This window comes from Rhizophagus irregularis, chromosome 18, assembly GCF_026210795.1.
Source record: "Rhizophagus irregularis chromosome 18, complete sequence".
In the NCBI taxonomy this organism is placed as follows: domain Eukaryota; kingdom Fungi; phylum Glomeromycota; class Glomeromycetes; order Glomerales; family Glomeraceae; genus Rhizophagus; species Rhizophagus irregularis.
The window spans coordinates 2,051,836-2,078,933 of record NC_089446.1 but is presented as its reverse complement, the minus strand read 5'-3'; the positions used below and the strand labels follow the sequence as shown (position 1 = coordinate 2,078,933).

Here is a 27,098-nt window from a genome sequence, read left to right as displayed (position 1 = left end):
CACTTTTACTGTCATTGCTCTAGCAAGTCCAACTTTGTTTGCTCTACGATATATAATAGTAATTATTTTATTTATCTATTAAAAATAAATCTAACAGATTTGTTAACATTAATTATCTCATTAAATCAAATGAAATAATAGAAATTGATTACAGAGGAAGTTGTAGAGGTCAATGTATAGCTTGTTGTGCGCCTAGAATACCTCCTGATTCTCGATATTGAGTATGATATACACCTCCGATGTATAGTATAGTTGACGAAAATCTATACAGTATAGTTTTTATTTATACAGGATAATTTTTTATCTATACAGTATAATTTTTTATTTATACAGTATAGCTTTTATCTATACTGTATGGTTTTTTACACTATTCTATACAACATCGGAGGTATATATCGTATTCAATATCATTTTAACCGTAAATTTTTGGATAAATTTGAAATATATGCGCTTTAATAGAATTTTTGTCTTAAACATGGGTCAAGTGTAATTGTTGTAAGATAAATATTATATTTTTTTTTTTAAAAAAAAAATAGTAATACGAACATTAATACCATTTTAGAAATTAGTAACAAACAAATGCTCAGTACAAATTAAGTAAAAATTCGGTTTGATAAGATTTTTTAAATCATACATAATACCATATTTTTTTTTTACGCGGCTTATCTTTGCAAAATTTAAAACATTAGACATTAATATATTTACTTATACATATTAAAACATAATTACGGATTTTTTAATAAATAAATAAATAAATAAAATAAAATAAATTCGACTTGATGACTGCTATCGACAATCTTAAAAACTGCCGATCTCGTTTTTTATTAAAAAAATGATTACTTTTATATAAATAAATAAAAATTCAAGAATTTAATAAAGTTAATCGCATGCTAATGATAATATAATAAAACAGCATATACAGTATAAATAATTAAATTTATTGGTTACTCAAATATTATAGATACAATAACGCGTTAAATTAAAATAACTTTATCTTGACCGCAGCAAAACGGTAATACTTGAATTAAAAACTGAAATTTTTTTTTTGTTACATTAAAAGCACCGATCTTTACCAATTAATCGAATTATAATTTCCGTAACTCCGCAATCCCTCCCCTTTAAGGTTAATAAAGTGTTAAATTTGGAAATTTGTATTAAAAGAAAAATTGAATTTCATTCATTCGTTTGAAAACAAATTTTCCAAAAAAATTTTTTTTTTTTTCTTTAGCAAAAATGTTTAAAAGAAAGTCAAAAAATAAAAATATTGAACCGAAAATTTCTTCAAGTTCTGATATTGAATCTCCTGATTCTATAAGTCTTGAAAATGAATCTTTCATATCATTTAAAACAAAAACTAATTCAACCGTAGATTTTTCAATAAAATCTCTCTCATATTCTGTATCTAAACTTAGTATTAGTATGTCCATAAAAAGAAAAAAAGAACAATTTGTTTCATCAGTTAAAAATAAATTAAATAAGGTTTCGCCAAGTTTTAGTAATGATTTTAAGAATTTAATGGCTAAACAAAAAGAAAAAAGATTAGAGGATAATTTTTTAGGTTATTATGAATGTTTGATTCCTAGTAATAAGGAATTATCCATACCAAAAATTATTTTATCTACGGCTAGAATCGATTTACACGAAGAAAAATCAGAAAATCCTGAAAAAGCAAAACGGCTTGTTTTAACTAAAATTAAAGAATCACCATTTAATCCGTTTAATAATAAGATTGTTTCATTATTTATTATTACTGGTAAAAGTAAAAAAAATTTATCTGGTACAGGATGGACTGGAATAAAATTTAATGAATTTCCTGAATGGATGCGGGATAATACCATTAAACATTTAATAAATGGTACACTCATGAAAGGACTTGGAACTTATAAAGTATTAATCAAAAAAAGTGGAAATATGGATATATATAAAGATATTAAATTAAAAGAATTAGAAGAAAATGTAATAAGTGAAGATGGTTTTATTCATAAATTGACATTATTTGGATATTATATGTTAGGAATTAAAGAGAATTATTCAAATTCTACAGATTTGGACCCAAAATCTGAAGAATGGTATAAAGAAGCCGAAAAATGGTGTCAAGAAGCTGAAAAATTAGGATCTATAGAAGCAAAACTATGTCTAGGGTATTTGTATTCTATTGGTTATAGTAAGTCATTTTATAATCCACAAAAAGCTAAAAAATTGTTTAAAGAAGTAATAGATGTAATTGTAAAACAGGAAACAACAGAAAAAAATGGGACTACAGGAAAGAAAGCAACAGAGGAAACGACTACAATGAAAGAAATGATTATAGGTAAAATCATAACAAAAGAATCTACTACAAACAAAAATGTAACAGAAGAAGCAACTGCAGACAAAAAAGTAACGAATGATTATAAAGAAGCAACAGATGATTCAGGTGCAGACAAAGAAGCAACGGAGAAACTATCTGTAAATAAAGAAGCAATAGATAGTGAAGTAACAAGTAAAGAACTAGCCAGAATAGCAATGAGAAACATGGCAATAATATATCATAGTAGTTACGTTATAAAACCTTTTGAATGGAAAAATTTTATTAAATTATCCAGACCAAATGATTTTAATATTAAGAAATTATCTAGAAAAAAATTAAACATAGCAATAAAATGGTATGAAAAATCTTGCGAATTAGGAGATAGTCTATCCGCATACCATCTTGGATTACTGTATGAAAGTGATGATGAAATTAAAGATGAAAAGGAAGCAGAAAAATGGTTTAAGAAGGCCATACAACTTGATAAAAATAATCTATATGCAAAAGCCAAACTTGGAAGAATCTTAATTAATAAAGATGGTATAGATGAAAATGAAAAAATGAAAGGGATTCGAATGTTGAAATATGCAGCGGAAAATGGATTAGTTATGGGTCAAACATTTCTTGGTGAAGCTTATGAAAGAGGACAAATAGGAAGAAAGGAAGAAAATATTGAAGAGGCCATTAAATTCTATTTTAAAGCTGCTGAACAAAACAATGGATATTATAGTCACGTTGCACAATTTCGTCTCAGAGAATTACGTGCTTTAGATATAATTCCAGCAGGTGAAGATATCGAAAATATTTTAAAATTATATGTGAATGAATTAAAGTATTACTACAACAATAATGAAGAAACGCTTAAAAATATTCATTAAAGAAAGCAACTTATTTTTGTTACTTCGTTTCTTTGAGTTGAAAATTCTTATTAATATATAGTTAAATTTGTAATAACTTAACAGTGTGATATTTGTATTTTTACTGCTGAATATATAAACCATACCGTTTATAAATATTATTTGTCAATATAATGACTATACTGTATACTGTATTTCGAATTCTTTAATAAAAATTCCTATTTTGTACAGTAGTACACGACCGTTCCATTAGAACAAGAAATCTTTTGAGCTAAATTGATAAATAAGAAAGCTTATGACAAATAAAAATAAAGAGAGAGAATGAATTTTTGAAAGTTATGCGACTTATTAATTCCAACATTCTTCCAGAACGCAGGGAAGAATAGATAGATGAAGTGTAATTAATTTCTTTAATTGATGATTGGATGCAAAATGTTTTATGCCATATACATGAACTGTGCCGGACTACCGTATCAACCCTTGGAATACTGTAATTTGGCCTCAATTCACATTTACTTTCATCTCGTTCGGGAGGTGAAAAGTGTATGTATATCTTGTTGAATTTTGTGATATAATATTTAAATCATGTGATAGTTAATGCTTAATCCAAATTACGCATCTCTAATCTTAAATTTGGGCAGAATTAATAACTTGGGCCAGAATTATCAATTTAGTGTCTGACAACAAAAAATGTACTTCTGTATAATAATATGATTTATTTAAACTACCCAAAAAAAGCTATTAAAAATTATCAATAAATTCTGTTAAATTTCTCTCTCTCAATATCTAGAATATAAAAAGAATAAGTATGATAAAATATAAAAAATTGCAAATCTTCATAAGCTAAGTATAGTAAAATATAATAGTAATAATATAAAAAAATAAAATATATGTATAAAAAATAGAAAGAAATATAATAAATGTTTTTTTAAAAAAAAAAATTTATTACTATTCCTCCAATATTAATTATTATTCAATAACCCAAATTTCAAGTTTATTTTCTCTCTTATATAATTTAGAAGCAGTATCAAAATCGACGTTATCAATAATTGTAATAAATTCACCATCTTCATCTTTATATTTTAATTTTGATATTTCGGCAATTCCAAAGGCTTCTTGTATTTTTCGTTTTATTTCTTCATATCTAATTGGTAGAATAAAGTTTAATATACGAATATCTCGGCCGACGTGACATTTTAAAAGGATTTCATCTTCTTTCATCTAAGGTAATAAAAAAAGGATAATTAATAATAACATCATCATACGATTAACAAATACGATAAAATTACTTACTAGAACACATGGAATTGATGCGTTAAATCTTCCCCAATTGGAAATGGGAAATCTTGGTTTGTTCCTGTTATTTATTTCAATAAGGTACTGAATATGTAAAGTAGTCATATCAATTACTTGTTGAGGAGTTGAATCTTGAGCCATCATACTAATTGATGTTGCTTTATCTGTGAAAATTTTTAGTTAAAAAACTTATATATAGAAAATGAATCAAATATATATAATTATCTTACATAAGTTTTCACGGATAGGATCATCTATATTATAACCTTCCTTTGAATTATAATGAATCTAATCATCAAAAAAATCAATGATTAAATAATTCTCACTTTTTTAGAACATTTGAAATTGACTTGAATGACTTACCGAATTTTTTCTATCTTTATCTTTTTTCAAGGTTAAAACAATAGCATTTGATTGTATTTTGGAGATTGCTTCAATATTATCAACAGGAATATAAATTTTACATTTATTATCATTTAAAAAGATTGATATGCCTTCTTCTAAATATTTATAACGAAATCTCAATTTGTAATCATCAACATTATAATCGACCGATTCACGATATTCATCAATAGAAATATTTAATAGATTAAATTCAATATATTTTGGCGGTAGTTGATATGAACTTGAACGATTTTGGTTACTTTTTCTGTTATTATGATTATTATTATGATTATTATTATTATTATTATTATTATTATTATTATTATTATTATTAGAACGTTTTGATGATTTCTTATAATTTCCTCCAGAATATTTATTATTTCCGTAACCATTAGTATAATTTTTTTGATTGGCGTAAACCTGTATTATTAATAGGATCAGTTACTAGTAATAAAGAATGATCATTATCATTATGATCAACTTACCCAAGGAATAGGATTATCACTCATCTTTAATATTTCAAAGTATTTTCTTACAAGATATTAAGATATTTGAATTATACGCTTAACCTTCTATTATAACTAAAAATAAAACGTTCAAAAGATTAATTTCACGTGTTATTTACCAATGTAATAATCTTTTGAACTAATATAATACTTTTTTATAATAATCAATTTTTTGTACCATTAAAATATTTTTTAAAAGGTAAAAAAGAGTGAAAAAAAAAACTTTGGTTTAAAGAGAAAAGAAAAAAAAAATCGAAACCAAAGATCCCATATGAGAAAAAAAAAAGATTATGACAATTTATGATACTAATTGACGAGAGATTATTTTCTAACTTGGGTTATGAATTTAACAAACATTTTACCTAAATTGGACCACGAACTTTTTTTTAATTTCTTTTTTTAAAATATTTTTTTTAACGCCAAATAAAATGTCACGACAAACATTGTTTTAAAAAAAAAAAGTATACTGTGAAACGTTCATGGCACAATACCTTTAATAATTTCCCAATTTTGTGGCTAAATTATCGGTTTGTTGACTTTATTCACATGTCAATATAAATCCCGTTTCCTTTCTTGAATGAAATATTTAATTTAATACTTTACTATTTATAAATCGTTAACCGATTTAATCTATTAATATGATTAGTATTACTATTATCATTAAATATTGTTTAGATAAAATAGCAAAATTATTCAAAACCCGAATTACAATTTAATACTCAAGTTTTGCTTCTAGATCCGAAGAATGATGTTTGATCGGCTCAGCTGAAGTTCTTCGATGATCTCAGGTTGACTAAGTTGATTATTATCATACCTCATTATCTTCCCGTAAATCGAAATATAAATAATATATTGTTCTCCTTATAAATACTATAGTAGGCTAAGTTATATGATGAATTGATTCAGCGCAATTTTGATGATTTTTGGCTTCGCCACGATTAATTGCTATAATCTACACCGATCACAATTGTATAACAATATTAAGCCGAATTCATTCACTCATTCTTGGTCATTACAAAAATAATTATAGTAAGCCATAATTTAATTATATTACTAATTGGGAATTAAAGATGATCAAATAAGTCACAGTTCAGTTCAGTTTAGTTTGACGAGTCAATGGACTTGACAGACCAAGTCACAAGTCACAACACTAAGTGTTCGGAGTGAACAAATCGGGTAATTTTTTATCCGGGAAGTAAGAACGCGTTCACAATAATGGAAGGCTATTTTATACTCCCTTCTCGACACGTTTGGGATGGTTTTTTTAGTGCTGAAGTCTTTTTCGTTAGGAATCCTTGTAGACGACCCTGCTTATTTCACTTTTAACCATGAATGGTCTCTGCTGAGTTTTTTAACACACCGCCAACAGTGTAGCGATTTCCGAAAGAAAAGAAATCACAGATAATCGTCAAGTTTTGGGAGAATATCGCGTCGGTAGAACAACAAAGGATGGAGGCTATAGCTAGACGCGTAGTTCTAGTGGTATGGAGTATTTTGATCAGTTAAATATTTTTGATGTTTAATAATTATGTTCAATTCTTTTCTATTGTTACAGGGGGAGCATACTACTTCCGTTACACGGTCAATTTTCAAACAACAAGACCAAATTGTACGAGATAAATATACCAGACACCTAGAGAATGCGAATGTCATCTATCCGCACAGACTACATACTCCGGTAGATAAAAATCATTCTTTTTAAATGTTTAATCTGCAAAAACATATCTAACTATGAATATATTGCTTTTCATTTCATCCCTTATTTCTATAGGATTTTAGTAACGAGGCTAACGAGTTTTTTAAAAATCTCGCGAAAAAAAAAATCGTCAAATCTGTTTTACAGAATTTGGAAGACAAAATATACAACGAGAGAAGTGAGATATACCGTATTATTTATATTAAAGTGAATTGCTCAGTTATTGCTATTCATCAGCAAATAAATTCAGGGATTTATATATTCCCATCCCGCTTTCACTCTTTGTAGATTCTTAAAATAAAGCATAAGCGGAACGAATCTCCCTATTGTCTCAATTGCATCAGAGGTAAATACAACAAATATTAAACCTTTGTTCTAGTTTAAATAACTTTAGATCAATAGTATTTTGTCCGTACTGCGGAACAAAAAATTCTATGTCATTAATGGTTTATAATAATAATGGAATTTGCTTTTCAAATAAAATTTACCAGAAGAAAATAGGCAAATAATATAACATTATTTTTGATCAAAGGAGAGGGAGAAGTCATGTTACCAGACTAATTTAGAAGCAGATTTTGGGAAATTATTACTTTATCATCTGATAATGAATCGTCTCTTGATCATGATGAGACGGATGAAGAAGATAACTAATACAGATGATAGAGATGAAGACGAGGAAGATACACCCCTCAAAAGTAGATAAGGCCACTTTTCAAAAGCACATGATATTATACCTGATTTTATGAAGTTGCGATTGAGCACGGGCAAAGTTGTTGAGGTTGTTCTCTTTGAACTCACAAAAGATTTAGGTTACGAACAGTAAGTTTCTCGAAATTAATTCTTTTTATTTTGTAATTCATGGTACTGAATTATTATTTGTTATGCCATTCCTACATTGTTGATTGTGATGATTGTGATGACGAAACAATCAAAGCGTTATTTACCGAATTAGAGTGGAAAGCTAACAGAAGATCGAATTGGAATACCATCTATTTCATACGATTTTGTCAAGGAATTGGGAAAATACGGAAAGAACTCCCTAGAAAACTTACGTACAGCTGTAATGACGAAGATAGGAAAATACAACATCCATAAGCACCACATAAAGAATGGATGAAAATACTCGTAAAGTTGTATGAGAACATTGGTTCACAGTTGCACGTGTATGTAACTTCATACATAAACAAAAAACAAAAGGTACACAAACGAGTATGATATAATGTATAGAGCAAATGATGAGACTATATTCTCATTCTAGAGAATTGTTCGTAATATTAAGCAAGAAAAGAAGAATATGCTATACTGATCTATCAATATAGTCGGTCCCTTCAGCATCTTACATCTGAGCTCAAAAGAATTGACCACATATTAAAATTGAAAGTGTATAGTTCGATACAAGAGGTGGGAAAAGATGTCACTTTATTTTTCATTTTGAATTGATGAAGGGTAAGGCGTGCTTAAATAGTTAAAAAAGTTAACTACTTTCTACTACCATAAACAATAAATTATTGACAACTTCCCATTTTTTAATTCGTTTATAACTGTTTATAGGACTATTAAGTAGTGCTAATCGGAAGAATCGTGGGCAGCAAGTGAATACACAAGCAAGGAAACTCACCGGTCGCAAGATTGACGGGATTATTTATTCCGTTAAAAGACTTCTTGAATTTGGTGCAATCAATCGAAGGAGCTAGATCCTTCCAAGGAGTGTCAGATCGGAAGTATCTTCTCGAAAAATTTAAAATGCCGAAGACACTTCGTGACATGTACTCAGAATTGATATGAGCTATAGATTTCAACGATCAGAGAGCAAAAAAATTTAAGCCTTTGGCATTATACATCTCGGGTTATGGATCCAATTCGCAAGGTTATGGCGTGCTGGTGGATCAATTTGCATTTTTCGATATCAATTTGTCAGCACAAGGTAAGATAAATTTGTTTTTGAATTATGATCTTGTTTCTCTTAAACTTCTCTTAATCTTCTATTCATTTGAGTTTCATTTTCACAGACTATCATAAAGGACAACCTACAAATTTTAAATATTCAGAACATTAATCCTAAATAAATGAATTGATGGAATTTGGCGGACTTTCTTCAGCATCATGCTCAATTTCTTCACCACTACACTCAAATTTTTTTCTGATTGTTTCAAGACTCCAAGAAAACTAAGAGTAAATTGAAGTAGATAAAAATATCAATCAACGATTATCTTATATCGTAAATAGGCATTAAATGTTAAGGTAAACACTGAATTAGATACAGTAGATGTAAGGAGAATAGATAATTGTAGCTACTCCTTTGCATACTGTATGTTTCTAATATTTGTATTTTCGTAACGAAGTTGTAATTCATATTTTAGTTTAGCATTTTTTTTTATAGGTAAAAAAAATAAAGTATTTGTTAATTTGCTTACATTTAGTTTATATTTTTTAAAGTATACTATAGATGGTATCGGTACTTCCCCGAAGGGAAAGTTCGCCGAATTCCATTTCGCCGAAGCTATTTTTACTAATGGACATTTCGCCCAATGGATATTTTGGCGAATGAACATTTCGCCGAAAAATTATTTATAATATCCCGGAAAAAAACTCCCAAAATAATTTTTTATTTCATTGAGCGATGAATATTTTTCATAAATGTTAATCGCTACAAATGTCCATTCGGCAAAATGGACTGTGTAATTAATTGAATATCAAATAAGATTAATTTAATTGGTCAAATAAAATATTTTTACTTTTTATTATATATATTATCCAATAAAGTTCTTTAAAAATTATCAAAATTACCAAAAAATTACATGATAAGTAGATAATATATGAAAAAGAGAGAATAAATATATGTATATATTATTATAATGATACAAAAAATACAAAATAAATGTGTGAATTTGAGCGTGAATTAATATATAATAGTTCTAGAAATTATTTTAATAATAATTTTTTATACCAATGTGAATTTTTTATACTAATTTACACATTAGTATTTAAAGATGATATAAAGAGCGTGAATGATACCTATAAAATTATTTTTTTTTCATTAATAATTGATTTTTTTTTTCTAAAAACAATTAAATTCTAATTAATTAAATACATACCAGGAATATAACCAAGAATTGTTAAGAGTATATTAATACAGAGGTCAGGACCACATCCTTTTTCTAATAAGACGCCCAAAGGTGGAAGAATGATAGCGAAAGCGATCTTAAAAATATCAGAGAAAGTAACAGCCATTTTTGTTTAGAATTTAGTTTATTGAATTTGTTTCTTTTAATTTTTAATTTTGTTTCTTTAGTTGTGACTTTTTTTTTTTTTTTTTGAAAAGTAGAAAACTTTCGGTGCCTTTATAAACATTTTTTCGATAAACACGCATGACATCATACAATTACGGTAACTAAATAAGGTGATATTTAATATGAAGATCGTTTTTAAAAATCCCCACGTAAAAATGATGTATTTATTATAAGTTAAAAACTTTTGTCCTTTTACGTTATATTGACATAATTGTTTAGAATAGAACAAATAATTATTTTGACACATGAAATTTTCTCATAAACATGTCTATCAATCACCTTTAATAACTTTCAATCATAAATATAATCTTTCAGATATATAATCTGATACCATATTATAGAAAAAAAAATTGATTTCCTTTTACACTATTCTTACAATTAATTATTTATCAAATTAGTATTTCAAAGAAGTCCTTAAACTCGGTTGTTTAATTCTTTGTATTTCGCTTATCTCTTAGTATTTCTTGGCAATCACTGCACTAACTTGCAAAGAAAGCAACCAGCCACCCTTTATTAATGTCGTACTTATTGTGTCATTAAACTTAATTAAGCTTAATTGAGAAACGTTATACAATATACTGTATAAGTTACATCATAAGTCACGTGATTTTTGGGAAAATTATCGTTAAAACATCTTTTAAAAGATTTTAAAGATGAATCAAAAATTTTAATTTTTTGAAATAAATTTATATATAAACGATTATTTCCGAATTATGTAGAAAACAATGGACCATTACTGCACTATTATCATTTGAACTAGATTTAGATTATGGCTTGGCAGTGATTATTGTGTGGTTAGTGCGTGTGTGGCAAATTCGTGTTATTATATTAAATAATTTGAATTTGGTTTAGTAATCTAACTAAAAACGCGTATCTTATCTTAAAAAGTGGTTCTAAAAATGTGCGTATAATTATTAAATATATGCTATCATTATATATTTTAAGTTTAAACCTGTAAAAAAATTTATTTTTTTTTGGACATTTTTGATTGACAATGATTTACAACTAATACTTATTTGAAGTTAAATAGAAATTCATCCAATCATATCTTTTATAAATAATGGTACAATATTTTAGATGATGGAATCTCTCTTGTTAAGTAGCGGGAAGATAAAGAGAATGGTGGTATAGAAAATGCTTGCATAATAAAGTAAGTATAAATATTGTAAGGTGTAAGGTCCATGTCCCATATTACAATCTTTTAAAATACTTAATGTGTCAAACTAACCTTGTTAACTTTAAAATTGAAATTATAAAATACTGATATCTTGTTCACGTGACAAGTTTGCGCAGCAATATAAGATATGCAGTGATTGTTCAAATAATTCGTGAATATGGTCCAATTTCCAATGAATGGTTGAATTAAAGATAAAGAACATACGAGAAACTTCATAAAGATTGTATTAAACGCACCATATAGATCAAGTAATAATAAACATCATATTATCAATCAAAACAGTAAATATCTAATACTTAAATAAATTATGAACGTAACTACTTATAAAGATATCAAATTAATTTCTCTGTCCTGGAATTGAACTCAACAACAAATTTTCTGACTTTGTAAACCAATAATTATTTAAACAAAATAACTAAAGAACTATGTATAAAATATAACAATTATTTTGTACTCAATTTATCAAAAAAACAAGTATGATAATAATGATTGTTTTTATTTACCACCATCAGACGAAAAATGAAAAAAGTGTCATATATAGTATGCTTTCAATATAATCAATATAATCAATATAATCAATAATTGATCCAACCTGAACTCAATAAAAAATTTGCTATGCGTGGAAATCTATGGTTTTGTTTGGACCTTACTAACACAATATTTCTGACTATTTTTTTTTTCGAAGATGCTCTTCCCGGCCTGTCTTAATATTCTCATCGATGGCATGTTATATTTCAATAAATTTATTTTTGGATTGCTTATTCATGAAAATAAAATGATGACATTATCATGTGACATTCTGACCACTGAATGGCTGTGTAGTGTGTATCGATCGCAATATCGAATTATAGTAGTATTATCGTGACGTTTCCTCATTGGTGACTTATCATGTGACATCTAATTGTGTCAATCAAAAATGCACAGCAATTTTTTGATCAAAAGTCGCTTTTCAAAATGAAAATGGATGAAAAGAAATTAATGAATAAAAGATCCTTCCCGAAAAGGTTAAAAATCAATGTAAGTCCCATCATGTGGTCCGTCGAAAAAGGGGTTAATTTATATTATTTATATTATTACATCATAATTGAAAGCGCTGATCGGAAAACTAATTGCGTGTTTACATTCAAATAATAACAATGCTGCGTCTTAAAAGTAATTCAAACAAAAGCAATTTTTTTCTATATAATTAAACGACATCTACGACATCTGATGATTTATTTTCAAAAAAATTTTTACCATTATTATTAAAAAAAAAAATATTATTTTTAACGATGAGTAAATACAAACAAAAACGAAGGCTTAACAAATCCCCCGCGTATAAGAGGAATAAAAAAAAATATCCACCTGACCCGAATAAACCAGACGAGGATATTATTAAAGAATCGATCCATCTACTTTACTTAGACATTGATAAATTACTGATTAATTCAAAAAAAACTCGTCGTTACGAAAGACTAAGTAGGAAGGGAATTACCGAATTTGAAAAACCCCCACGTCCTCAAAATATATTTATTTTATATAGAAGAAATAAATCAGCCAGCCCTGAATTTAAAAACAAGCTAAAGGTGGATAAAAAAGTTAAACTTACATCAAAAGAAATAGGAATTCTTTGGAACAATGAAACGGAAGAAGTGATAAAGTTTTTCTGCGCTCTTGAAAGGATTGCCGAAAAAAAGCACAGAGAAATTTATGGGGATAATTATAAATTTGAAAAGAAGAAAAGTCAACCAAAAGATCGAAAAAATAAAAATAAAAAAGGATCTTTGATATCATCCCATTCTCCCCCAATCGAAACACTTCCGATACCATTGCCATATGACCAACAGTATGATGGTCAAATAAACACATCTAACCCTAGCTCTAACCCTAACCCTAACCCTAACCCTAACCCTAACTCTAACTCTAATCCTAACTCTAATCTTAACTTTAACCCCAATTTTGGAAATACAAACGAACCAACCATTCCTCAAATATATGAGGGAATCAACATTCCTCAAGAGTATGAAGGAACCGAATTAGCAAACATTCCTCAAGAATATAAAGGAATCGAATTAGCAAACATTCCTCAAACATATAATGATTTTGAATTAGCAAACATTCCTCAGGCGTATGAGGAAATTGAATTAGCAAACATTCTTCAAACATATAATGATTTTGAATTAGAAACCATTCCTCAAACAAATAATAATTTTGAATTAGCAAACATTCCTCAAACATATAATGATATTGAATTAGAAACCATTCCTCAAACAAATAATAATTTTGAATTAGCAAACATTCCTCAGGCGTATGAGGAAATTGAATTAGCAAACATTCTTCAAATAAATAATAATTTTGAATTAGCAAACATTCTAATAATTTTGAATTAGATAATAATTTTGAATTAGATAATAATTTTGAATTAGAAAACATTCCTCAAACGTATAATGATTTTGAATTAGCAAACATTCCTCAAACATATAATAATTTTGAATTAGATAATAATTTTGGATTAGAAAACATTCCTCAAACGTATAATGATTTTGAATTAGCAAACATTCCTCAAACATATAATGATTTTGAATTAGCAAACATTCCTCAAACATATAATGATTTTGAATTAAAAAACATTCCTCAAACATATAATGATTTTGAATTAGAAAACATTCCTCAAATATATAATGATGTTGATAGAAAATATTCCTCAAACATATAATGATTTTGAATTAGAAAACATTCCTCAAACATATAATGATGTTGATAGAAAACATTCCTCAAATATATAATGATTTTGAATTAGAAAACATTCCTCAAACATATAATGATTTTGAATTAGAAAACATTCCTCAAACATATAATGATTTTGAATTAGAAAACATTCCTCAAACATATAATGATTTTGAATTAGAAAACATTCCTCAAACATATAATGATTTTGAATTAGAAAACATTCCTCAAACATATAATGATTTTGAATTAGAAAACATTCCTCAAACATATAATGATTTTGAATTAGAAAACATTCCTCAAACATATAATGATTTTGAATTAGCAAACATTGCTCAAATGTATGATGATTTAAATTAGCAACACTACTACTCATGATTGTCTTTGATTTTAATAAATAATTGTCCTTTTATACTTACAGTATTTACCTTTTTTTTAATATTTTTTTTTATTAAAATATGTAAGACAATAACTATGTTTAACCGAAAGAAATCCATCCTATATTATATCATGAGGAGGAATTTCTCCCGGTAAAGTTTGGACGATTACAGATTGACCAACTCAGATCTCTTTCAAAGTGTAATTTGTTTTATGTATTTAAATAAAATAAAATATAAAATTCCTATAAAATCATGTGACATATGTGACATATCTAGATTTTGCTGGTGTATTATATGAAAGACCGGTAAGAACTTGAAAGTTATTCCAATGTAGCGGCAATTTATAAAAAGTTAAAGGAAAAGAAATAAAATTTACTGCTAAACAATTTAAATTTATAGTCAATTTAGTGAATTTACATTGAAATGCTACAGCATATTAGTATAATACGGCTATTGCTGATTCATAATTAATATAATACCCTTGTGGTTGTTAAAATTTATAATGTTCGTAGTCCTCGGGGATATAAAAAAAAATAATTTTACATGCTGATTTTAGAACGAATTTACTGCATATATTGTTCATTCCAAACTACAGAAAAAACAAAAAAATAGTTTTTTACTTTGAAAGTAACACCTTGTATTCTTATTTTAAATTTCATGTTAAAATAATATTTTTATTATTTTTATAATTAACAAATTCGTTCCAATAAATTATATAAAAAAAAGTAGAAAACTGATAATAATAAAATAAATAAAATAAAATAAAATAAAGATAAAGCATAAAGAGATAGTTCATCTATTTAGAAGGTGAAATAAAATTGGCCATTACTACCAGAACGTAGTATTAACTAACAAAGTATTATACTAATCTCAGAAAAAACCATCTATAATTGATAATGAGTGATGTCGTATGAAAAATCAACATAGCAAAGTATCAAAAAAACAAGTAAATTCCTGAAATCCGCGTGATTGATTTCGGGAATGTAGTTGTTTTTTTGATATTTTGCTATGTTGATTTTTCATAATAACAACCTTCATCTGGATTGGATTGTAAGGAATTATTTACTTGTTGAGATTGCTCATAATCATATACAAAATTATAAAAGTTGAGATCAGAGTTAAATAGAAAATACACTTGCCCCGTTTTAATATTAACTAACAAATATGGTTTGTCTGACAAGTAGTGAATAACAAAATCTTGTGTATAACTACAAATAGATCCAAAAGAATTCGTTGAATTCGTTAAATATTGTGTTGAAGGTGTAATCGAGTCGGGTGGGGTAAAGTTCGTTGAAATTTGTGAAATATCATTAATTAGGTATCTCGAGTCGGGTGGGATGGAATTCGTTGAAACAATGTCATTAGTTCTCGACTCTGATAGGGTAGAATTCGTTGGAAATTGGGAAATGTTATTAGATAAGTGAGGAGATGCAGGTTCTTCAAACAACAAGTCGGATAAGGCATAATCCATTGAAGATTGCGAATCATCATCCTGTAGATAAGGAAGTTCATCTAACGTTGAAGATTGCGAAGTATGGATCTGTGGTCCCAAAGATGTTTCGGCTGGGGAAGAGGAGGATGACATCGACAACTCTTTTTTATTTTTATTTTTTCGATCTTTTGGTTGACTTTTCTTCCTTTCAGGTTTATAATTATCTCCATAAATTTCTCTATGTTTTTTCTTGGCCATCCTTTCAAGAGCATAGAAAAGCTTTTTTACTTCTTCCGTCTCATTTTTCCAAAGAATTCCTATTTCTTTTGATGTAAGTTTAACTTTTCTATCCACCTTTAGCTTGTTTTTAAATTCAGGGCTGGCTGATTTATTTCTTCTATATAAAATAAATATATTCTGAAGACGTGGGGGTTTTTCAAATTCGGTAATTCCCCTCCTCTTTAGATTTTTATAACGACGAGTTTCTTTTGAATTAATCAGTAATTCATCAATGTCTAAATAAAGTAGATGACTCAACTCTTTAACAATATCCTCGTCTGGTTTATTTTCATTCTCAATTCTATTATGCGCAAAAGATTTGATGCGTCCTTCTTGTTGTTTGAATTTACCCATTGTCAATTAAAAAAAATTAAAAATATTTCAAGAATATTTTTATCGAAATTTTTTTCGGAAGCAATTTTTTTTTATTAAAAAAAAAAATTCAGCATGAATAGTCTGAAGCATGCTATTGTTGTTGATCATATATTTACTTTATCTTTCGTAGTTAGTTTTCCGATATCATTGTTGAATAACCTATTATGTAACATAACACAAAGCATGAAAGGTTGATCATATCTTCGTTCGTAGCTAATCAATCTTTTCCTTACTAAGGTCATGGTTGAAATCTTGTACGCCGGTGGCAATATGTGAGAGATCAACTATTAATATTTTTATTATTTGTGCTTAATTTTAAACCACGTCACGTAATTGACGTAAGCACCACACTTTTTTTCATTGTTTGAAAATGTATACCCTGTAAAAATTTTTATCCGAATATTTTTCCATTATTTCTCGTGAAAATGACGGATATCCGTGTTAGAGAGATGAAATTTTCCATAATTTAAGGCTATAAAACATAATGCGGATCAACATATTTTTTATCTGAGGCATACTTTGCTTGTTCATACTATGAATAATCATTAAAGTGTATATCATTATTAAATTCGAAATGTTTATTAGAAAAACAAATGCATACGGATTTTAGAATAAAATGTCGTTTGTGCAGCAACACATTCGACAAATCCGTAATAAATATTTTTTATAATTTCTATTTAAAATGATATTTTATTATTTAATAAAAAGATTACATTCCAATAAAATAGAAATTACACTCCAATAAAAATAGATAAATATAAATTGTATATATAAAATATAAGAATAAAGTTTTTTTTTCGTTTCATTTTTAATTTATTTAATTAACAAATTGCACGATACTCACAGAGCGCAATTTGTTAATTAAATCAATTAAAAAGAAAACTAAATTCTGCATTACTAAGTAAAAAAGAACATAAGGCGTTGATCGGCTATCATAGGTCGCTTAAGTCGCTCATATCTTTGAGAACTTATCGGATATGTTGGTAAAGTATTGGCTTTGAGCAGCTAGAATGTTCTACGCAAAGTCAACATAGCAAAGTATCAAAAAATCAACTAAAAATCTGAAAGTCTTGTATATTTTTAGTTGTGTTTTTGATACTTTGCTATGTTGATTTGAGTCAAAGAGCGTTATTTCAGATATTTAAGTTGATACCTTTGATACTTTGCTATGTTGACTTTTTGTAAGAACATCCAGGGGAATAACCATCTTGTTTGGGAGGGCTTTGTTCAAAGAGCATATTATAAAGTATTTGTTGAGAAAGGTTGAAATCAGGGCGATAGTCATATATTCGTTCTTGCTGAAAAATGGTTGGTAATTCAGGTTGTTGAATAGTATTTGCTAATTCATTATATGATTGTTGAGGAATGTTTGCTAATTTAGGTTGTTGAATAAATTCAGGACCATTATATGATTGCTGAAAAATGGTTGGTAATTCAGGTTGTTGAATAGTGTTTGCTAATTCATTATATGATTGTTGAGGAATGTTTGCTAATTTAGGTTGTTGAATAAATTCAGGACCATTATATGATTGCTGAAAAATGGTTGCTAATTCAGGTTGTTGAATAATGTTTGCTAATTCATTATATGATTGTTGAGGAATGTTTACTAATTCAGGTTGTTGAATAAATTCAGGACCATTATATGATTGTTGAGGAATGGTTGGTAATTCAGGTTGCTGAATAGTGTTTGCTAATTCATTATATGATTGCTGAGGAATGTTTGCTAATTCAGGTTGTTGAATAGTGTTTGCTAATTCATTATATGATTGTTGAGGAATGTTTGCTAATTCAGGTTGTTGAATAGTGTTTGCTAATTCATTATATGATTGAGGAATGTTTGCTAATTCAGGTTGTTGAATAATACATGGTTGCTGGGAAGTGTTTAACATCATTTCGTTCGTTTGATAATTATCAAAGTTGATGTTAGGTAAAAAACAAATTTGATCCGTTTTAGTATTAAATAAGTATGGTTGGCCAAATGAGTCGTAAATAATATCATAATCTTGTATATTGTCACAAATGGAACTAATAATAGAGTCGAATTCAAAAGATTCCGTTGAGGATTGCGATACATAATTTGTTGAATTGGGTGAAGCTATGACTTCATTTGGCGACGATTCAGGAAATGTTTCAGTTGAGGAAGAACGGGATGATACAGACGACTCTTCATAGGTTTCAGTTTTTCGAATTTTTAGTTGATTTTTAAAATTTCTTATAAATTTATAATTTTCATAAATTTGTCCATGTTTTTTCTTCGCCATTCTTTGAAGAGCATAGAAAGTTTTCATTACTTCTTTTGTTTCATTATTCCAGAAACCTGCTATTTCACCTGAAATAAATTTCGCTTTTTTATCTTCAGGTGCTCTATTTATAAATAGAGGACCAGCCATTTGATTCCTTCTATACAACATAAATGCATTCTGAGGACGTGGTGGATTTCCAATTCCGGTTCTCAACATTTTTTTATAACGACGAGTTGTATTTGGATTAGTAAGTAACTCATCTATATCTAAATAAAACAGATGAATCGAGTCCTTAACAATATCCTCATCTGATTTACAAGGATCAGGCGCAAATTTTTTATTATTTCTCTTATGCGCAGAAGATTTGTTGCGTTGATTAAATTTACCCATCGCTAAATAAAATTTTTTAAAAAAATTTTTTTTTAAGAGGATAATTTTTTTTAAGAGGATAATGATAAAACCTTGTAGGAAAATTTAGGAATTTTCATCGAGTAGTCGTCCTTTATAATTTATTTGACTTTTCATACCGCAGCTTGGTTATTGTTTGAATTCGAATGTGTAACATATGATTACTTTATAACTCGAACACACCACATGATATCATAAAGCGCTATTTTCTAAAATAAGATCACATCCTTGAAGATCTAGTCACAGAATTCTTTCATTCAAAAATAGGGGTCATAAAAGCATTTGTTTCCAAAAATAACCAACACTCCGAGTTTTTATTTAAGTTTTATTAATAAATCATTTTCATTTTAATTAATCAAACACGTCACCAAATCTATAACAATTTTGTATGCAAATAAAAGAATTCTTGGCTTAATTATTTTAGCCTCTTGTAGTTATTTTAATTAAAAATTAACAGTAAGTCACGATCTCAAGGAATAAAGAATAATTTTACACGCTGATTCTGAATAATGTTTTCGCAGGCAATATATAAAAATTGCGACTTTATTTTTTTAACATTAAAACAAATGATATTTAAAACCAATCATTTTATATTATAATTTTCGAAGTGGATGTTTTTATTTATTTTTATATTAGAACAAATTACATTTCAATAAAATTAAAATAAAAAGGCAAATAAATATAAATATAAAGAGTGAAATAATTATATGTTTATTTAATTTTAATAAGAATATAATTCCCAAAAAACCAATGATCCAAAAACTAATCAATATAAAATTAAAATTTACCATCACCATTCATTATATTCTATGAAAAGCAACATAGCAAAATCAACCAACTACCCATTGAGTAATATATCCTCCATATTCATTGCCAAAACAGACCTACCATCCTGTATTGACACCGACATGGAAGATGTTATTCAACAGATAATCAATTGATCTTGTTTAATGTTAACTTCTCAGAGGGAAAAATCATTACGTTAATTGAACTGATTCAATCTTAAAAGCGCATGTGGTGCTGCTGTTACAATCAAATCGTGTGTTTCTTGTGCTGTTTCATACCTCCCATCCCCGAAGGGACAATAATATCCCTGTTGTGTTGCTGTTACAATCAAATCGTGTGTTTCTTGTGCTGTTTCGTACCTTCCATCCTCGAAGGGACAATAATATCCCTGTTGTGTTGCTGTTACAATCAAATCGTGTGTTTCTTGTGCTGTTTCATACCTTCCATCCTCGAAGGGACAATAGTATCCCTGTTGTGTTGCTGTTACAATCAAATCGTGTGTTTCTTGTGCTGTTCCATCCCTTCCATCCCTGGAAGGACAATAGTATTCTTGTTGTGCTGCTGTTACAATCAAATCGTGTGTTTCTTGTGCTGTTTTATTCCTTCCATCCCCGGAAGGACAATAGTATTCTTGTTGTGCTGCTGTTACAATCAAATCGTGTGTTTCTTGTGCTGTTTTATTCCTTCCATCCCCGGAAGGACAATAGTATTCTTGTTGTGCTGCTGTTACAATCAAATCGTGTGTTTCTTGTGCTGTTTTATTCCTTCCATCCCCGGAAGGACAATAGTATTCTTGTTGTGCTGCTGTTACAATCAAATCGTGTGTTTCTTGTGCTGTTTCATCCCTTCCATCCCGCGAGGGATAATAGTATTCTTGTTGTGCTGCTGTTACAATCAAATCGTGTGTTTCTTGTGCTGTTTCGACCCTTCCATCCCACGAGGGATAATAGTATTCTTGTTGTGCTGCCGTAATTGTTTCTTGCGCTGTTCCATTTTCTCCGACCATGGAAGGATAATCGTGTGCTTGTTGTGCTATTCCAATCTCGGAGGAATAGTATTCAAAAATTATTGGCTCACAAAAGTTAAGGTTAGAGTTAGATAGAATATATATTTGACGTGTATTAATATCGAATAAATCTTGCATATTGTTATCTTGTATGTGCTGAAATTGCTCGGTAAATGCTTGATCAATGGTATATATTTGTTCTTCAGGTTCCAAAATTTCAGTTTCTTGTCTATAATTCTCGGAATGTATTTGTTCAGCCTTTCTCGCAAGAGCACGGAAAAGTGATTTTATATGCTCTGGTTCCCTATTCCAAAGAGCTTTTATTTCTTTCGAAACGTCACAAGCTCTTCTATCTTCAGCTGGTCTATTTTTAAATTCGGGACTGGCCATCTTGTCCTTCCTATATAAAATAAACGCATTTTGACATTTTGGTGGACGACTCAATTCTCCACTCTGGAATTTTTCTGCACGTTTGTTCGTTCGTGAATTACCCAACAAAGTATTCATATCTAAAGAAAATGCATAAGTTGTTCCATTAATAATTTCGTCATCTGACTGGAAACTATTGGTAAAGGTATATTCCATTGTAATCGTAATCTATTAAAAAAAAAAAAAGAAAAAGAAAAAGAAAAAAATTTGAGAATTTTCAGCGGGAATTCTACGGTGTATAAATTATAAAATTACGCGTCGATCTCGTTATTGATATGCAGTGTTACTTTAACTTTACAGTTTTACAAGATGAAACCAATTAAAATTAATAATCTTTTTTTTCAAAAGGAATCACATTGTAATTTTTTAACCTTATTAAGAATTTATGAAAGGATTATTGATACCTTACAAGTTAATGGCGGTCTCGGAGATACTTCTCCAAATTCTAAAAATAGTAGGCCGTAGCCATGAAAATCTTTATTTATAGTATACAATGCGTAGTATGATTTTCTCATTTGGACAAAAAAGGTTGATAATGAAAGATAATGAAGTTATGATATCATTTTTACATAATTGCGCCTTATCTTCAACGTAAATAGCTAAATTTTTTTTTTGGTAACACAATGAACATTATTAAATCAAGTTTTGGAAAAAGCGCGTAAAACCCGTTTTATTTTATTTTGAATTATATTTATTTGGTTTAGATCACAGAATCTATTTACTGTAATATTTTTTATCGGTGATGAAATTTTTTCTTTATAGCTTCATTACGCAGTCAACATTTTTAGCATCAACTTTTTCTATTTAAAAAGAATGATAAATGCATATTTAATAAATATAAAATAAATTATAAAAGAACAAAAAAAAATAAAAAAATAAAAAAGAGGAAAAGCTATGCATTTCTATAAATAAGTACGTATAATTTAATCTTAGAGTCAATCTGTAATATAATTTGTAAGCACAAGAAGTGAAATTTCTATGCAAAGTTTATATAATAAATTACAAAAGTATCAAACAAATCTATTTGAAAGGGTGCCTCGGAGTCTCCGGGCATACGGTCCGATTCGGACATTTGACCATCGACCTTTAATTGTAATTAGAAGAAATAAAACAATTAGTGAATTATCTGGAATCTGAATAAGACGAACGGAAAATTCCTTACGTGATCTGCGATGTTCAAATATCCGAATCGGTCCATATGCCCGGTGACTCAAAGGAACCCTTTCAAAAAAGATTTGGTTGATATTTTTGTCTAAGTTATTATATTGACTTCTTATAGACTTTCAGTTGGGTTTGATTTTTTTTATAGATACCCTGAAACACTTTGTTTCAGATTTGATTCAAGTAACTGTCGTACGATGAAGTCGAAATATAAGTATGTATTATCAACCATATAATCAGGTTCAAAAGGATCCGTTGAATCAAAATTGGAAGACTGTTGAGTGTAAAATCCAAATGCGTCATTGTTGGGTGAGGTAGAATTAGCATAATTGTTTAAATTATCCTGATCATAGAATAAGTCGGGTAAGGTAGAAGCATAATTAGGTAAGTTGTAATTCTGCGAACTCGATGAAGTAGAATCTTCAAGAATGTAGGTGAAGCCGGGGCAATCTCCAGAAGTCGCATCATTCATTGTATTTTGATTCTGCGAAATCAAGTTGGGTGGGGTAGAATCTCTAAAAGCGTCGGCATTCATCAAGTTTGGATTCTGCAATCTCGAGTTGGGCGAGGTAGAATCTCCAAGGATGTTATTAATAAAGTCGTGATTGTGCGAATCTCCAAAAGTGGCATCATTCATCATGTTTTGATTCGGCAAATTTAAGTTGGGCGAGGTATAAACTCCAAGAATGTTATTAGTAAAGTTGTGATTGTATGATCTCGAATAATCTCCAAAAGTGGCATCATTCATCATGTTTTGATTCGGCAAATTTAAGTTGGGCGAGGTAGAATCTCCAAGAGTATTATTAGTAAAGTTGTGATTGTACGATCTCGAGTAATCTTCAGAGGTGGCATCATTCATCATGTTTTGATTCGGCAAATTTAAGTTGGGAGAGGTAGAATCTCCAAGAGTGTTATTCGTAAAGTTGTGATTGTACGATCTCGAGTAATCTCCAGAAGTGGCATCATTCATCATGTTTTGATTCGGCAAATTTAAGTTGGGCGAGGTAGTATCTCCAAGAGTGTTATTAGTAAAGTTGTAATTGTACGATCTCAAGTAATCTCCAGAAGTGGCATCAATCATCAAGTTCTGATTCGGCAAATTTAAGCTGGGAGAGGTAGAATCTCCATGAGCGTTATTAGTAAAGTTGTGATTGTGCGAATCTCCTGGAATGGCATCATTCATCATGTTTTGATTCGGCGAATTTAAGTTGGACGAGGTAGAGTCTCCAAGTGTGTGCAAGCTCATATTGGATGAATCTGTTGAAGATTGGGAAGCTTGATAATATGGTAATGATTCGGTTGAAGAATTGTCAGATGAGATCGATGACCCTCTTTTCTTTTTTTTATATTTATAATCATCTCCATAAACCTCCCTGTGCTTTATCTTGACCATCCTTTCAAGAGCACAGAAAACCTTTTTTACTTCTTCCGTCTCATTTTTCCAAAGAATTGCTATTTCTTTTGATGTAAGTTTAACTTTTCTATCCTCCTTTCGCCTTTTTTTAAATTTGGGGCTACGTGATTTAAATCTCCTATATAAAATAAACCTATTCTGAGGGCGGGGAGGTGTTTTAACTTTGATGGTTCCATTTCTTTCTGATTTCTCTTGACTTTTATGACGTCGAGTTTTTTTCGAGTTAGTCAACAATTTATAGAATTTTTCTTTATTTATATTATACCTATAGATATAATCATTTACAATATCTTCGTCAGTTTTATCCGGATCAGGTGGATAGTAGTTGGCACACCATCTTTGTTTTCTAGGTTTACCCATACTTAATAAGAAAAAAATAATTAAATGGATCCAATTGAAGGATGTTTCATTAGATTCCGTACAAAAATGCCTTTTTATAAAAAAATCCCTTAATTTATTATATTGTTTTTGTTTTTTTTAATACAAACCGCAGTATGTTATTGTTTGATAATTTCATGTAGTTCAGTTGGCGATCCGGGTAAAATATTCCAGAAACACAAAATTTATTGCTTTGTTTTTTGACCTTATTAATACATAATAAGTCAACTGAAAATATGACCAAACAACGTATACTATACAATAATATTATTTAATTTCCAATCCTAGCAGATTTTTTGTCAAACGGCAACTTTTTCTAGGATATTATTATGCTCAGTAAATTCTTATTTAGGAATTCTATGGAAGATCTCGGAAAACGGACGACTTTGGTGGGACAAAATTTACTAACTTTCCTAATAATAGATAAAGTTGAATGGCATGAATGAATGAATAATTAATTGTAAGATGAACCAAAATAAACTTACAGTAGGTTTCGTTACACTCGATTCCCTTTACCACTTTTATCCTAAATAAAATTCTTGGTACAATCATAAATATGAAGGTACAATTTTATAATTTTTTTTGATAATAAAAATGGTTGGAAAATTTTATTTGACATAAATTATTTATAAAATAAATATTAACCCAAATGTTCAAGTAATAAAAAAAAGAAAAAAAAAAAAAAGGTTGAATATCTCTAAGACAATTCGTTTAAATGAGGTTGTATTCGTAATCTACTTCCTTGTCTTAATGAAACAACAGGAATAATTTTAGAAGTAATTTTCCATTCAGAAACAATTGGATATTTTTTACCATTAATTGAGAACGCAAAAGATTTTTCAGTCATATCCAAATGAATTGTAATAATATCACCTTCTTTCAATTTAGCATCATACCATTTACGATCTTTCTTATGATAAACATAACCATCAGAACAAAGAAGCCAACCATGATATTTTTGAATATATATTATTACATTTTCTTCTAATGTTTTATCATAATCACATAATCCAATCCAAACAGTTTTATGTAATTTTTCGATTACGATATCCCATTCATAAATTCCTTTTCCTTTAATGATCATATCCGTTATCATAGATTTAATAGAATTATCATTAATATTACTAACTTCTACAGTGAATCCATCCTTTGAAACATGAAAACCATAATTTAATTCGATGAATCTTTCATGATAAGCTTGCCATCTAAAAATAGGAACACCACGAATTAATCTTGAGTTATTAATAATTTCTTGAGCAGAAATATTTTCATCAATTTTACAACGGTAAGCATCTAATAATCTTTCATAAGGAAAGACATTTAAAGGTTCGACATATTTCATGATGCACATGAAATCCATTCGATGTAAATCAAAATAAGGTAATAATGGTTTCAACTGTTTTTGTATATCTTTAACTATATTTGGTTCATAATCCATAATAAATGCTGAATCTTGATTAGGTAAATAATAATCTTTAATAATGATTCTTTTAATCTTGATTAAAGTATATTTAAATAATTCAAATTCTGTAGTGGCAAAAGGTACTTTAACATCAAGTGTTTTTGATAAAAGATATTTTAAAGCTAATAATGATAAAGAATCATCTTTTAAAGGATTTAAATTAAATTTTGCCACAAAATCAATCAATAATTTTGACATTCCATTATAACTTTTTATAGTAAAGATTTCAACATATTGAGATAAAAGTTGTTTACCTAAATCTTTATCTCCATCATTTAAAATTTTCTTGGTAAATTCAATAATATCTTTTTGGAGTTCATTTAATTTAAAACAATTTGCTGCATAATACATTTCTATAAAATCCTTAACTGTTAAATCCACTTTTTTAATATTTGAAGTATATAAAAATTCCAATATAACCTTCATGACAGTAGAATTAATCTTTGTAAATATAATATTTTTAATTTCTGCTTTTGATTTATTAAAGATAAGATTGTTGAATACATCGCTACGAGTTGCTAGAATATTTTTACATGCACGTAACGTAACTCCATCAGAACATTTTAAAGAAATATTATAGGATCTTTCATCATTTAGTAAAGTTCTCAAATCATTCTCTAATGATTTTCCTCGTATAGATGGTTTATTATGATTTTTTTTTGATTTGAATAATGTTGTCATGATATTATCTATCGAAGAAAAAAGTAAAAGAAAAAAATTTTTTCTTTCGAAAAAAAAAGGAAAAAAAAAATAGGTTGGAGAAAATGTTGTGGCTTAACTAATTTGGCTATCATGAGAAATCTTTATGATAAAGCATATGATTTGAAGACATATATGTTATTTGTTTACTTTTTTAAAAAAAAAGTTAAAATTCCTGTTATTCCTGTTGATTAACCACGTGGACATCAATTATATTGAGAAAATATCAAATGTATTATTTTATTTTTGGTAAAATTTAATTTATTCTAATTAATTTTAATTAAATCGCGACAGCGATACAATAATACAATATATTGTTAACATTGTAATAACGTAATAGAATACTAATAGAATAGAGGTTACACGAATTTTTGAAAAGTAAACTGTACAAAGAAAAAAAAATTCGAACGAACCAAGTAAATATTTAAGCGGAGATGTGAAAAG

The 27,098-nt window shown here is 28.3% G+C and overlaps 11 protein-coding genes across 11 annotated transcripts; 5 read left to right on the top strand and 6 right to left on the bottom strand.

Moving 5' to 3' along the window:
• Positions 1 to 1,233: 1,233 nt before the first annotated feature.
• OCT59_010099 (uncharacterized protein) lies at positions 1,234 to 3,381 on the top strand (the record flags this gene model as incomplete). Its single annotated transcript, XM_025314769.2, has 1 exon — positions 1,234 to 3,381. One exon carries the CDS (start codon positions 1,234 to 1,236, stop codon positions 3,166 to 3,168), a length of 1,935 nt encoding a protein of 644 aa, XP_025184468.2. The 3' UTR covers positions 3,169 to 3,381.
• A 735-nt stretch (positions 3,382 to 4,116) lies between these two features.
• On the bottom strand, positions 4,117 to 5,750 carry OCT59_010098 (uncharacterized protein; the record flags this gene model as incomplete). The annotated part of the gene is made up of 6 exons (XM_025310241.2): positions 5,696 to 5,750; positions 5,313 to 5,408; positions 4,807 to 5,247; positions 4,674 to 4,731; positions 4,441 to 4,607; positions 4,117 to 4,368 (listed from the first exon to the last, which is right to left on the bottom strand). Exons 2-6 carry the CDS (start codon positions 5,334 to 5,336, stop codon positions 4,117 to 4,119), a joined length of 942 nt encoding a protein of 313 aa, XP_025184469.1. The 5' UTR covers positions 5,337 to 5,408; positions 5,696 to 5,750.
• A 1,032-nt stretch (positions 5,751 to 6,782) lies between these two features.
• On the top strand, positions 6,783 to 7,590 carry OCT59_010097 (uncharacterized protein; the record flags this gene model as incomplete). Its single annotated transcript, XM_066132805.1, has 5 exons — positions 6,783 to 6,815; positions 6,889 to 7,011; positions 7,105 to 7,236; positions 7,318 to 7,375; positions 7,562 to 7,590. The coding sequence occupies 5 exons, from the start codon at positions 6,783 to 6,785 to the stop codon at positions 7,588 to 7,590; spliced, it is 375 nt and encodes a 124-aa protein (XP_066000416.1).
• Positions 7,591 to 8,468: 878 nt separating this feature from the next.
• OCT59_010096 (uncharacterized protein) lies at positions 8,469 to 9,085 on the top strand (the record flags this gene model as incomplete). The annotated part of the gene is made up of 4 exons (XM_066132804.1): positions 8,469 to 8,475; positions 8,581 to 8,700; positions 8,822 to 8,953; positions 9,039 to 9,085. The coding sequence occupies 4 exons, from the start codon at positions 8,469 to 8,471 to the stop codon at positions 9,083 to 9,085; spliced, it is 306 nt and encodes a 101-aa protein (XP_066000415.1).
• Positions 9,086 to 12,767: 3,682 nt separating this feature from the next.
• On the top strand, positions 12,768 to 14,191 carry OCT59_010095 (uncharacterized protein; the record flags this gene model as incomplete). The annotated part of the gene is made up of 2 exons (XM_025331655.2): positions 12,768 to 13,783; positions 13,840 to 14,191. The coding sequence occupies 2 exons, from the start codon at positions 12,768 to 12,770 to the stop codon at positions 14,189 to 14,191; spliced, it is 1,368 nt and encodes a 455-aa protein (XP_025184471.2).
• Positions 14,192 to 14,226: 35 nt separating this feature from the next.
• Positions 14,227 to 14,562, top strand: OCT59_010094 (uncharacterized protein; the record flags this gene model as incomplete). Its single annotated transcript, XM_066132803.1, has 1 exon — positions 14,227 to 14,562. The coding sequence occupies one exon, from the start codon at positions 14,227 to 14,229 to the stop codon at positions 14,560 to 14,562; it is 336 nt and encodes a 111-aa protein (XP_066000414.1).
• Positions 14,563 to 15,588: 1,026 nt separating this feature from the next.
• OCT59_010093 (uncharacterized protein) lies at positions 15,589 to 16,691 on the bottom strand (the record flags this gene model as incomplete). Its single annotated transcript, XM_025314771.2, has 1 exon — positions 15,589 to 16,691. Exon 1 carries the CDS (start codon positions 16,645 to 16,647, stop codon positions 15,589 to 15,591), a length of 1,059 nt encoding a protein of 352 aa, XP_025184472.1. The 5' UTR covers positions 16,648 to 16,691.
• A 1,143-nt stretch (positions 16,692 to 17,834) lies between these two features.
• On the bottom strand, positions 17,835 to 19,301 carry OCT59_010092 (uncharacterized protein; the record flags this gene model as incomplete). The annotated part of the gene is made up of 1 exon (XM_025331656.1): positions 17,835 to 19,301. The coding sequence occupies one exon, from the start codon at positions 19,299 to 19,301 to the stop codon at positions 17,835 to 17,837; it is 1,467 nt and encodes a 488-aa protein (XP_025184473.1).
• Positions 19,302 to 20,000: 699 nt separating this feature from the next.
• OCT59_010091 (uncharacterized protein) lies at positions 20,001 to 21,716 on the bottom strand. The gene is made up of 2 exons (XM_066132801.1): positions 20,546 to 21,716; positions 20,001 to 20,464 (listed from the first exon to the last, which is right to left on the bottom strand). The coding sequence occupies exons 1-2, from the start codon at positions 21,694 to 21,696 to the stop codon at positions 20,302 to 20,304; spliced, it is 1,314 nt and encodes a 437-aa protein (XP_066000413.1). The 5' UTR covers positions 21,697 to 21,716; the 3' UTR covers positions 20,001 to 20,301.
• Positions 21,717 to 22,843: 1,127 nt separating this feature from the next.
• On the bottom strand, positions 22,844 to 24,475 carry OCT59_010090 (uncharacterized protein; the record flags this gene model as incomplete). The annotated part of the gene is made up of 1 exon (XM_025324786.1): positions 22,844 to 24,475. The coding sequence occupies one exon, from the start codon at positions 24,473 to 24,475 to the stop codon at positions 22,844 to 22,846; it is 1,632 nt and encodes a 543-aa protein (XP_025184476.1).
• Positions 24,476 to 24,543: 68 nt separating this feature from the next.
• Positions 24,544 to 26,684, bottom strand: OCT59_010089 (uncharacterized protein). Its single transcript, XM_066132800.1, has 2 exons — positions 24,979 to 26,684; positions 24,544 to 24,906 (listed from the first exon to the last, which is right to left on the bottom strand). Exon 1 carries the CDS (start codon positions 26,634 to 26,636, stop codon positions 25,191 to 25,193), a length of 1,446 nt encoding a protein of 481 aa, XP_066000412.1. The 5' UTR covers positions 26,637 to 26,684; the 3' UTR covers positions 24,544 to 24,906; positions 24,979 to 25,190.
• Positions 26,685 to 27,098: the final 414 nt, after the last annotated feature.